General features: G+C 33.7%; 1 protein-coding gene and 1 pseudogene across 3 annotated transcripts in view; one reads left to right on the plus strand and one right to left on the minus strand.

The window, feature by feature from the left end:
- The window catches only part of LOC128994166 (putative inorganic phosphate cotransporter), a 68,996-nt gene extending 66,767 nt beyond the window's left edge, over positions 1 to 2,229 (plus strand). For all 3 annotated transcript variants that reach the window (XM_054418526.1, XM_054418534.1, XM_054418516.1), the window contains one exon: positions 1,625 to 2,229. In XM_054418526.1, coding sequence (XP_054274501.1) covers positions 1,625 to 1,792 — 168 coding nt within the window. In that variant the 3' untranslated portion in view covers positions 1,793 to 2,229. The remainder of the gene's footprint in view (positions 1 to 1,624) is intronic.
- Positions 2,230 to 4,000: 1,771 nt separating this feature from the next.
- Positions 4,001 to 13,483, minus strand: LOC128983507 (troponin C, isoallergen Bla g 6.0201-like; annotated as a pseudogene).
- Between the last annotated feature and the right edge of the window lie 160 nt (positions 13,484 to 13,643).

Genomic DNA, 13,643 nt, shown 5'->3' on the forward strand with positions numbered 1-13,643 from the left:
AAGTTGTAATTTTGTTACGTTACAACCAACTAGGGCAGGGCCGGATTTAGCATTTTTGCGCCCCTAGGCCCAAATAATTTTCCGCCCCCTAGTCTGGTCACAGTTACTTTCCTTCAAACCTTTATTAAAAACTATATCATGCCCATAGGCCTAAGTTAATTGCTTGAATACCACTCCTCGCCGGAATCATTGCCAGTTTTTTTTATTGACTTGTTTAGCAATAACAAAATGCCGTCTTAAACACTGTTAGCAATTTTATGCTTTTAATAAATGCTCACGTTTGTGGCCGTGGGACTGAAACAAAACAACTCAAACCACCGAGAATTCCTGAAAAAAAACATGGCCATTGATTCCAATTCCAGGCCCAAAAACCTGAACTCCATACAGTACGTGATAACATAGATCAAACATAGGCTACTCCTTTAGTAGATTTGTCATAATTTTGGATTAGCTGAAAACAATTCTTGTTATTTAAGGAGTATGTTTTATCTATGTTTAAATCTAGTTTATCCAAAATAAAACGATCTAATCATCAACAATAGGTCGTCTCCTGTTTATATTACAAGAAATTAAAACACACATCATAGAACTAACCCTAAAAAATAGAAACAAAATTACGTTAAAACTAACGTCCAATATCACCAACATGAACTATATAGACATGAAACAATTTTGAATTAACAATGTCATAAGAAGTCGACTTGAGCTATATTTAATCTATGGTCGTACTGCATCTAGGTTATATTTCCAAAGCAAAACTGAGCAATACTCCTGCCAACCATACCGATCCTTAGGTCTGAGGAGAAAATGACAGCTTTAATGGTGCTTTGGAGGGTTCTAAAATGTAATGCAAACTGAGATTAATATTTTTTTGTTAAATTTAAACGTAAATTAATTGTTGTTTTAATATTCAACACAACGTATTATATATTTTAACTTGATCCTGCAGATTGTTGTAAACTAATCAAAAGATTAGTTAATAACTTTTGTTTTGTGAAGTGAGGGTGGTAACAGTCTAGCACGCTTGCGCCCCTAATCACTATGATCAGTAATGCCGAGCCCGAGCCTGAGCCAGCATAGTGGCCCAGTGCAATGGCAATACGATGCGTACCCCTTGGGCGCTCGTCAACGTCAATAACCCTACAGCCTACTCCCGTATAACCAATGTTCGTTAGCAACTTTGTAACGAAATTGATGCGTAACTCTGAAAAATATTTTAAATTTTATAACAATAATTTCTTCTTATGAACTTCAGAAGTTTTTTTATTATCTATGACTATTTATTTTTATTTTTAGATAGCCTATAAAAATATTCCTCTTGGCCGTGCGCCCTCTGGGACCTTGCGCCCATAGGCCCGGGCCTACCGGGCCTATTGGGAAATCCGGCCCTGAACTAGGGGAAACAGCTCATTGGCTCACGGCGTTGTGTATTATTCAAAGCCAAACCCACAATCCTCTAGTTCAAATGTATTAAGTACAATGTGCCTTTTCTCCTAGTACAAAGGCGACGAACGTCTCACAAAGTTGAAATTGAAGTTGTATTGAAGTTCAAAATAATAAACTTTTGTTTAGTGATGTAGATTTAGTTGACATTAGAAAGGTCTAACAATCTTGTATGTTGCAGCCGACGCAAGAAGCGTGGCGGGAAGTGTTCTTTATCTCCGCGGGCGTCTACTTCCTCTGCAGTTCCGTCTACCTCATCTTCGCCTCGGGTGTGCGGCAGCCTTGGGACAATCCCGCCACCGACAAGCCGAGGAAACCCAACCCATCGACGCAAGAAAGCCAACACTGACACTCGTAGAGCCTCTCTGGTTTCTTGTTATCGTCTTTCAAAAGGCATTGTCTATGTGGAATCGGCTTTCCATACTTACGCTTTTTACTAGTAAACATAACTGAACTGATGGAGCCTCGGACGAGAGGACGAGTGACGTATTTATTGTGTGACTGCGAGGAGTGACGTGTTAAAATCGTTTTATACCTAGTGTTAATTAATTGTTATTTTTATAAGCATCTATGAAGATCGCCTAGGTAGTCCGGGTCGAGATCCGATATTAGTGCCCAACGGCTTACTACTTGTATTATTTTATTTATTTGGCTTTATAGTTGTTATTTTTAATTTGTTGATGTAGACTTGTAGTTAGAACATTCCAGAATGGAAGTTGTCTTGTAATTTTATAATATTAAGAATTTATATTCGATATTAAAAAGAGTACGGTTGCATTTATATAATATGTGGTGTTCTCTTTTGCTCTGACCTTCCAAGGATTTGGCTCGATAAAAGAATGTGTTTCTTTGTGATTAAATAGCATTTGTTGAATTGGTTTTAACATGTACCAACAAACTAGAAAACTGTGAGCTGCTACTAGTTTCAAAACCTGTTTGTGTTTCACTTAGGGGGTAACATAACAATTTCTAACTGAGTTTAACACTTTAATCCTAGGGGTTATTTCAATTTCTATCATGTTTTCCCTCAAGTAATAAATGCACAACACAGTTAGGATTTTTTGAAATTGGTTTCAAAGTCAAAGTCATCTTTATTGTCACAAAACGTTTTTTTTTATGCTCTGGCACAGCCAGACAAAACAGGTGACATTGTCAAACTATACTAAAATAAACTAGCTTATATTGGTAAAAATAAATACATAGTAGGTAACAAAACAAACAATTCACATTGATTTATCTTCAAGAAACTGACCAATACTATAATAATTCTTTTCCAATAAAAATTCAAAAATTTTTTCTTTAAAAGATACTAATCCTATTATAGATTTGTAGTACCCAGGCAAATTGTTAAAAAATCTTTTGCCCATATAAGAAGGTGTCCTTTCCACAAGATTTAATCTGTGTATAGGATATTGAAAATCTGTATGAAATCTAGTGTTATAATTGTGCCGATTATTTTCACTGTGGAGTTTTTCAAAATTTGATTTCACATACAATAAACATTTAAGAATATACAAATTAGGGACGGTTAGAATCTTTAGTTCTTTAAAAAGTTGTTTGCAAGAATGTTTTACGGGTTTAAAAGTCATAATTCTAAGTATTCTTTTTTGAAGTTTAAAAAGTTGATATGTTTCTATCAGAGGTTTACTTATATTACCCTAAAAATGTTAGGAGCTCATCATTTAATGAGCTTTTGTCTATAGAATGAGTTTATTGAAATACCTCTGAACTTCACAAATTGCTTGCTTAGTTTGAGAAGAACGTGTTGGATCTAAAACTTAGTCTTACCCTCACCGAAATAATAATTTACTTCAATAATATTTATTATTCCTTTAAAAATATCTCTGATCATAGAATTGTAAAAATATAAATTTTTAAAGCTACATCTATGAATATAAAATTAAAGGTGGCACTAAAGAACTTAAGAAGTAAAAAAACAAAAAAAAATTACCAAGCTCTCTAAGTGTTTTCTACCACCACAGGATTGCTTACAGATATAATATGTAACAATACTTCAAAGTTCGACCTTTTGTAAACGAGTAATCATTGATTAATAGTCAAAGCAAGTAATTTATTCATTTCTTTCCAATATGTCCTTTTAGTGTACTTCTCTCTTATGGACATAAAATCCCAATTCTTATAAAACAAGATTTGGTGGACAGATACACACAGTAGTATGTATATAAGAGGTGTAGGTAGTAGAATGCCTAATTGGAGGTGTAATTTACAAAAATCCACCCATTCCCTCATCTTCCAGCCGAGCCGTCCAATATTTATTTAGCTGTTTTGTCAATCTCTGCCGCAGACAGATGACCTCCTTATGAATTGTAGACCAGATTCGACCAAGTGATATAAGTCTTCAGATTCCTTCGTCAGTGCCCGAAATTCTAAACATTACAGTCCTACTGTCATAGTTTTGGTACAGTATAATTTGATTTTGGTTTCTACCTTATGGGGTCAGGTCAACAAAGCAAACACGTTTATCAAAATTAAAATTAAACTTGTAATCACTTTATATGTGGTTCATTCTGAAGAGGTTATTAATAAATTTGCAATATTCTCAAAATGGTCTGTATTTGGATCTTAAGAGTAATTAACTTAACAAAAATGTAAAAGAAAAGACAGTTCTTGGTTTATAACATTGACTGAATAGACAATTACTACAAGGCTTGTCCAGAAAGTAAGTACCGTTTCGTTCTACCGCCGGCACAGCGCTAACAACGATGTTATGGGCATGTGCACTAGTCTCCTTGGTTCATTGTTGAACAGCTGACGCAATTAAGGCAAAATTGTGTTGTGTTACATTAATTAGTGTACACTCAAAATGTTTCAAACATTTTTTGATCCCGCGGACTGTAATACGTTCTGTAATACGATTTTTGAACGCAAGGAACGTGAAGCCTGCTGAAATTCATCGCCGACTTACAGAAGTTTATGGAGAAAAAAGTTATCAGTGATGGAATGGTAAGAATGGATTCGGCAATTCAATGATGGGAGAACCAATGTTTATGACGATGCTCGCAGCCATCTGTTGTGAGTCCCCATTCTGCTGATGCCACTCAAAACCTTATGCACGGATTTGGTTGGGAGCAGTTTGACCATCCGCCATACAGCCCGGATCTGACACCTGATTTCCACTTGTTTTTGCAATTAAAGCGGGATTTTGGACAGCGCCGCTTTGACAGCGATGACGATGCTCAAGTCGGTGTTCGGCAATGGCTCTCTTCAATGACGGCATCTTTCTATGAAGTGGGTACATATAGAAAAGTTGGTTCCTCGCTACGACAAATGTCTAAACAATGGTGGAAACTATGTAGAAAAATAGTTTGAGATATTTTCTTTCTTGTAGAAATAATTTTTTTTTTTTATAAAATTATCCGTATGTTTTTCCAAAACGGAACTTACTTTCTGGACTAGCCTCGTATGTTGCTTACGTCTAGTAACATTTAACAAATCTAATAGCATTTATAGTTCATGTGCAGTATAGCATGTAATTTGTGGTCACTGTTGTTTCATTTTTCTTTTTATTTACTCTCCCGTCATGACTTCCATGAACTCTGAAACATTAAAGGGATTTGATTAAGTCAAACAAAATCAGATTTATTTCCACATTAAGTATATAAACAAACAATAAAAAATATAATGATAGTAGTCTAGAAGGTTAAATTAAATGTAGATAAGTAATTTAAAAATTAGAATGTTGAATACTAATTGAAATATATTGCTTTGGCTAGTACTAATTAATCTAACGGAAATTAGTATACATAGACTTCAGTGGTCTGTGTGTATACTCGAAATACTATAGGAAATAGTCAGTGGTCTGTGCATAGTACTCGTAGAGTCAAACTAAAAGTAAAATAAAGACTTCCCTACTTATATCTCGCATCTCATTCTTTGAATGTCAAGAGACATTCGCCTATTGGGTCTGATGATGATTGGAGTGTCCAATCCAAATCGATCACCACTTACCATCTTTTTTATATATTTACCGTCTTGTGAGTACCTAACAGTATAAGCGTAAATATATGTTTTAAGTGTTATAAGACGTTTCTTTTATTTACTTTCCGTCAAAGATCTCACGCAAGAATCTGATTGTATGGATCCTTCTTGCCGTCTAAGTCTCTGCAGATAGAGTCATGGGAATAAGGTGTTGTGGGATTTTAAAATTATTCACCCTTAAAACGTAAAAATACCCAACTTTCATTGAATCCATCGTGGAGCTTAAAATAAAATAATTGTGTACATTAAAGCGTTGTTGTAGGATTAAAAGTCAGAGAGAGAAAAAAAACTGCATTTAAAATTGCCGTGTTATTCTTTGGGAGGAAAAGTTAACTATTATAATTTGCGTGTTAATTGACATTTCATGATTGTGAAATTTATGGCAAACTTGGCAAATTTATTTATTTCATAAACCCTTTCAGTGCTATGTGACGATATATCGTTGTGCATCTTTTTCCCGAAAAGTGCTATGGAACGATATTATTGTTCGCGTTTCATTCGAATAGTGCTAAGCGACGATAAATCAGGCCCGCGCGATTTTCAATCGTGTGAGTTGAAATGGGCATATCGGTTACTCAGTTAATGTTTCGAAACAGCGATGGTTACTTGCAATTCGTCATACGATCGAGGGTCGATATATCGTTCCTTAACACCTTTGAGATAAAAAATTTTAGATTTTCTCGCACACTAGACCTCATCCACGTTGCAAGCCTAGCACTTTTCGGACGAAATTAGTAAATAGCTCAATAGTAGCATTTTTCAGAAACTTGCAAAAAAAATTCTAGCATCGAAAGGGTTAACATGTTACCAAAAACACTTTTTTTCCTTCCCTGTAGCAGCAAACCTATGTACTCATGAAATCTATTGCTATTTAAATAGGGAATAAATGTGACAAGTTGAAGTAAATATTTCAGTAAAAATCCATTCAGAATAATGGAAATTCAATTAGTCTGCAGGTTTGCTGTAGATTTCATATTTTGGAAGAGCAGTACTACTGTACTGCTCTGCTGTTGCTTGTTGCTGTTGTTGTGTGCTGTTGTTGTTGTTGTTGGGGTGCTGTTGCTGTGCTGCCTACTGGCCTACCCTCATAATCCACAGTACCGGAGCCGTCAGAGTCAATCTCCTCAATCATGCTGTTCAAGTCTTCCTCAGTGATAGTTCTGTCCAATTCTCGGAAGATTTCTTTCAACACGTCTGTCGTGATGTAGCCTTCACCTGGTAATTCAACAACATTTTTAGTAAAATCATAAGTGGAAATAACATTTCACAACACAATAAAGTATTTCTGCTATTGAAAGTGCAGATTTTACTCTGGTTTACTCATCTCGTTCAGAAACTTCAGTTGAGACCCTAGTCTGAACTAAGAAACTTCTAAGCCAACAGAATTTAGTAAACAAATGAACAGATACAGTACTTTTCAAACACCATTGCGTTTGCATAGAATAGAAATAGAATCAAATATAGACCGCCATCAGTGCTGCGGATAGCTTAAGTTCTGGTGTCCACCACTGCGAGCGCCGTGTAGTTACGTATCTCCTACGGCGCTCCCAATGGTGGATGTCAGAACTAATGCTAACCGCAGCACTGCTGACGGTCAATATTTAATTGTATTTTGTATATGTTGGTACCTAACTAAAGTATCACGATAAATATATGGTATCAGCAAACTGACACACACACTTTCCCCCATTAGCTTGCCAATAACATTGAACATCCTACTACTTAAACAAAAGTCCTAACAATTATATAATGGGTAACCACAGGGATTAACTAACTATGGGATTTTGTGGGGGAAATCACAATAATGGTAATAACTTTTGAACTATAATTTTAACAACATTAGGGGACTTAATTCCAAGATAAAAGCACTATAAAATTCTAAATTGTAATCAAAATCATTTAAGTACCGTAATTCTTTTTTAAAACCATATCTTTCCGTTATTTCATGGGATTTATTGGAAAATCGCCATTAAAAAAATCTGAAAAATAATAAAAAACGCCTGCAGATACCATGGATTAGTAGATAGTACCATAAATAAAACATACTCCCTTAGTAGATTTCTCATCCTTATCGAACAGCTGAAGACAATTTTAATGTTAGTTGTGTACGGTGTACTGCAGAGGTTGTGTTTCGTTTACAATTTGTTTCTTGTTATTTCAGTTATAATTTAAAACCTTGTTTACCAAATAATACGATCTCATCATGAACAATAACTCGTCACCTATAACAATATAACCAAACATTAAAGCACAAATCAAGAAACTAATCCTAAAATTATAGAAACAACATTTTGTTAACACTAGTGCCCAGTGTCACTAGACATGAACTAAACATGAAAAACGTGCTTCAAAGTTTACAATGGGATGATAAGTCTACTTGTGTTGGTTAGTCTATGTTAGTACCCACATACAAAATCGGATTGTGTATTCTGTAGCTCTGTACACATTCACACGCACACACAGACATCACTTAAAATTTAAAAACTACTTTTTGTTCAGGATGTAGTTCCTCTTACAATATACACTCCGGGTGACCATGTAATAAAATCTACTTGAATTTAATAATAAAAATATAAATAATAATAGCCTCACCTTCCTTGTCGTACATTCTGAACGCTTCTCTCAACTCCTCTTCTATATTGCCACCGTCCTCGTCTTCCATCACGAACTTGGAGGCCAGTTGACAAAACTCCTCGAACTCCAGCCAACCAGATCCTGTTGAGGAACACTAATAAAGACTTTTTGTTTTAATAACACCAATACAATAATTCCCCATGGGAGAAGAAGGAAATGGGAAGGATTCAATTCAATTCAATTTGTTTATTCACGGCAGAAGCCATTGTACAATAATGCCATTAGATACGGGAGATAACAAGCAATAATAAATACTAAATAATACAATAGGTGAACACAAGATGCATAAGGATAGTAATACTACTGAAGAGAACATACAAAATTAGTAACAGGTGGACTATGAACAAAAGAAGCTAGCATAACAAAAAAATATGCAAGAGGATATCAGGTAACGTGCGAAAGGCATAATAATAATACTGAAAGAGAAACAAGATGCATACAAATCATAATAGCAAGACATGTAATAATGTGTAATAATATTAATAAATAGTGCCATACATAATAGTGAGTAAAAATAAGACTCTGGACAAACCAAAAAAAAGAAAGAAGCTAGCATTGCAAGTAAAAGTACAGATGGTTAACGAGCAAAGAGATACAACTGAAAATGAGACCCAAGATGCATACGATACATAATAAACAAGACATATTAACAATAATAATAAATAGTGCATACAAGGATGGTGGAGAACCACCCCTTTGAGCTCTGACTAGAGACTAATATTTATATTTTTGTATTTTTGACTATTGCATTTTTGTATTCGTGTATTTCTAAGTGATGAACCTTATAATTGCAATGTTTTTGTTCTGTTTTGTAATGAACCTGTCAATTTCAAAAATACTCTTGATAATTTAAGTTGCCATTGTAAACTGTGATTGTGAACTATATGGTTTATGTCTATGATATAAACTAATTTAATTGAATTGAAAGTAGTCAACTTAATATATTTAGCTATATTTAAACTCGGGATTTGGTGTGATGAGGACAGTTAATAATGAGCCATTTACAATTTTTCTTCTCTAAACAGAAACATACATTCAATTAATTGCTGCCAATGCCCAACATCTTTTTGGGATTAAAAACCTAATCCAAGCAATGCCAAATTGCGTTCAATTGAAATAGTGGCAATAAATTATTGAGGAGAGGTTTTTGTGTAAAGGTCAATCCAACTTGGCATCTTAGCAATGCCACAGTAACTAACAGCGTTGTGAATTTACGAATTTGGCTTTTGCTTTCTTTTATCTTATTTTACAAATACTTTTTCATCCATCTTTATACTTAACTATTACACCATCATTTTCAATGCAAATATTTAAATTTCAACCAAATAAATACAACCAGCAGTTTCCCTAGTTAATAGTCCAAAATTCAATATTATTCATCTCTTCAAATGTAAACAAATCTTTCCTCTATAAGGATATCATGGTATCTTCAAACGCCACTGAGACAGATCCCTGATGGCGTTTTTTGAAAACGCTTTTAATTGCACACCTAGAGCTCAATTGGAGCCTCCAACCCAATTCTTATGGATTGTAGTTTTTGAGATATAGTGATCAGTGAGTGAGTGGTATTTGCCTTTTATAAGTATAGGTACAATTAGGGTTAGCCCTGTTACATCCCTTTTTCACTCATTCTACTCAACCGATTTTTACGATTGAGGTATCATTGTAAAGCTTATGATCTAGCAGAGTGATGGATGGCAACTAAAAAGGTAATTTTCTTTAGGGCTTTGCCTCCTCCCAGAGTTTGAATTTTTTAGAGTTTGCTTTCAAAGTTTCAGTAATGCTGCCCAACATGTTTGATGATCGTTCAGTTGAAGAACCACAGTCAGATTGTGTAAACAAGAGAACACAGTTTATGAAAATGGATTTGAAATATTCTTATAACTGTAACCTGATAGAGCTAGGTAATTCACTCATGTTTAAGATCTAAAAGCGGCAAATTTAAATTTTTTAAAATTAGTAAGTTGTATTCTCCTAACAACTGTCTCAAAAAATATAATCTTTGAAAAGTAAAAGGTATTGCATTATTTGTTTTGCCTCGGAATCAAACACTATAAAAATATGCAATTTGGGCACGAGTCCAGATCATCGTAGTTCTTTAAACTTGGAAAACTCTCTAAAACCTGTCTATAACACCTAATCATTTCCATGCACCTTGTACTAAATATGTGTACAATCTGTAAAAATAATCACTCATTTCCGTGTCATTGCTATATTTAAGTAAAGTACAGCTACAGAATTAATTGTCAATGTTGTGAGAGTGTTTTAGTGTCTGTATTATTCTGGCAGCTAGTGCTAGACACCATCTGTACTTATCTTCTCTGTGTGGGTGTACCTGACTCTTTTGTGAAGAGTTATTGCCAAAAAACACGGCCATACTCCGGCAAAGACAAAAAACAGTCTCAAATATTACTCTAGAAATACTCTAAATACTCTAGAATTTAAGACGTTAGCGCATTCTGTGACTGGCTCATACAACTACATTCTTTTTTAATAAAAAAAATGGCTACAGCTGGTCCATATAGATGGGAAGTCTTCTTTCACATATGATTCTTTTTCTAATTTACAATTTTAAATATTTACCGTCAGCATCCACCTCGTCCACGACTTCTTTAAGTTCCGCTGGAGTCATGGACCATCCATCAGCTCCAAGATGGTCCCCACCATCTCCATGCTGATGCTCCCCGTGCCTTCCTGATCAAAGGCATTGAAGGCACTCTTCAATACTGAAAATCAAAAGTTCCTAATAAGACAAGCATGAATTTAAGGTCCCGCCATTCTTCAAAGACCAGTTGAAATAAGAAGATATATTATTCAAAGACATCCATTTGAATTCAGAAGACTCTTGAAGGAAAACATGTTTGGATTTAAAAGGCTTTGTATCCTAAAAAAATCAACATGTGTAGAAGGTGCTAAACTTATATAGGTATTCTTCTAAGACAACGATTTTTAATAATTATTACTAGCAACCTGCATCACTTCGTCACTTTCAAATCCGTGATATTTGATATATAGTTGATAAGTTTAAAAACGATTATTTCTCATCATATTCCTATTATTTGCATTGCAAGCCTATATTATTTTCATTGTGTGCTCTTAGAGGTATCTTAGAATTACAAATACTAATGAAATATACACTGAAAACACAAAGTCTAAGGTAAGTCATTTTCTTCTGTACATTTTAAACAAATAACATCACATTATTTTACTTGAATTCTCCAAAAAATCAATAAAACAGTATGAAAACACAAAATCAAATCACAACACAAAATCGAACGTAAGAAATTTTCTTCTCTACATTTTATACAAATAACATTACAACATTTTACTTGAATCATAGTCAAAAATAATTAAATATAGACCGTCAGCTGTGCTGCGGTTATCATAGATTCTGGTGCACACCGCTGGGAGCGCCATGTAGTTATGGCATACGCGCTACGTAATTACACGGTGCTCCCAGCGGCGTGCGCCAGAACCTATGGTAACCATATGGTAACCACAGCACGGCTGACAGTCTATATTTAATTCTTTTTATCTATGTTTGAATTCACTGAAAACTCACCAAACTACAAATAACCCCATTTTTGTATCGATGTAAACAACTTTCTATCATGGCGATCTGTTATGAAATTTTCAAAAGCCTACAGGACGAAGGGCTTTCACGGGATATCATCCAAATCCGCAAAAGGCACATCTAGAGGATAAGTGCTTAAAACTGATACCAAATATGCCTATAAAAATAAATATTTAGGGGCTGCTCACAAATATCCAACAAGTTTTTTTAATAATATAGATTGCTCCTGTGATAATTATAACATAATCTGCCCCTAACTTTTCTTATTCTTAAGTCCGAACTGTTATAAAAATAAGATCTGAAATGATTTTAAGATAATTCACTACTTAAATATGTATTTCTCTAAATGTGAGTCTTCCCCAACTTGATTACATTGTTTTGAACAGGTTATATACAAAGTTTAGGTACAAAAGCTATTATGATTACTCACTTGCAATTTGCTCTTCAGTTAAAATTTCATCTTCATCCTGAAAGAATAAAGAAGGATTTTCAGCTTTGACTTATTAAAAAACAAACATTCCTCAAAATGTGGTTCTAGGATGAGTGTTATCAACATCATAGCTTTTAATAAAAAATCAATAATTGTTTTATATTGAAATGTATATTATGTTTTTTTTTTGTTTTACTGATTTAATGATAAAGCAAATATTGTTGAATAAACTATAATTTTTAAAAAACATAACTTTGAAATTTACATATAAATTTTAGAACTTTTTGTATGAATCACATTTTTCCAATAATTATAATGAAACTTAAAATGTTTGTGTTTGAATTTTGTTTATTGGTAGACCTATAATAGTTTTTTTCAGTAAATTATACGCTTTGACTTTATGATTAGACCAAATATATAAACACAAGATTCCTTAATTCTAGGAAAGCATTCACTATGGCCCTATAGAAAGAAATTATGTATTGTTTAATATATTGTGAAAATTTTACTTTTTATAACAATAAAATACAGAACAAACAATGGAAATCACGTTATTATAAATCAGAGGGGATGTGTACATAATAGTTCATGAGCAGAGTTTGAAAACAGGTCTGAATTCTATTTTTAGGTAAATAAGAAACATTTATCTATGTTTGAATTCACTGAAAACTCACCAAACTACAAATAACCCCATTTTTGTATCGATGTAAACAACTTTCTATCATGGCGATCTAAATATTCCTCAAGGAAATATCTCTTTGGTTCAAGGAATATTGAATATATGAACATTTTGCATTTATTATACAAAAAATAAAAAAAAATAACGATTCTTAATGCTTGTAAGCCATCTAAAAATGTATTCAAGTTCATTCATCATAAAATATTCAATTTCCGTTAAAAAGTTTAATCTCAATGTTTTTATAGGATTATTTTGCGCTTTCTTTCTTCAGCAAATAAATTGTTGATTAAATTTTATTTCAAGATGTGGTATTTTACCTAGCGCTAAATACAAAGTATTTACTTTCCATACGATGCAATTTTCATATATCACAAAAATACTCATTATAAAATAGTATACAAAACATGTGTAATTACATTACACTACAATTGATTGCACAATTGCAGTGTTCATGATAGTTCTACAGTACTAATTTTATGGTTTCCGCTCGATTTAATTAAAATTCAGTAGAGTAATGATTTAAAAATAGCATTAAACATATATTAATACTTATATCAAAAACCTTGACAGTTCTGTTCAGAAATAATTTTACTCCTAAGTGTCTTACCGCCATGTTGGAGTATAGTACACTGTCACTGTACTACACAGGACCAGAGCAGTTTTGGTAGGTACAGCTAAAGTATAAATAAAGTAGGTAATACAGCTGTTTGTAAGGCAGTTTGGCAGACCCACTTTTGCTCATTGCCTCATCTTTGGCTACATATTTACTGGTTTTGGAAGACATGAACTGCACATCCTTGGCAATAACTTTCAAGTTCATGGGAGCAGCACCAAGAACAGTTGTTGAGGTATTGGCAGAAGTAGGTAAAATTCCAACAATCAGT

The sequence above is a fragment of the Macrosteles quadrilineatus genome, unplaced genomic scaffold (genome assembly GCF_028750875.1).
Source record: "Macrosteles quadrilineatus isolate MER2022 unplaced genomic scaffold, UCM_ALF_1.0 Scaffold_1__1_contigs__length_201487025, whole genome shotgun sequence".
Taxonomy (NCBI): Eukaryota; Metazoa; Arthropoda; class Insecta; order Hemiptera; family Cicadellidae; genus Macrosteles; species Macrosteles quadrilineatus.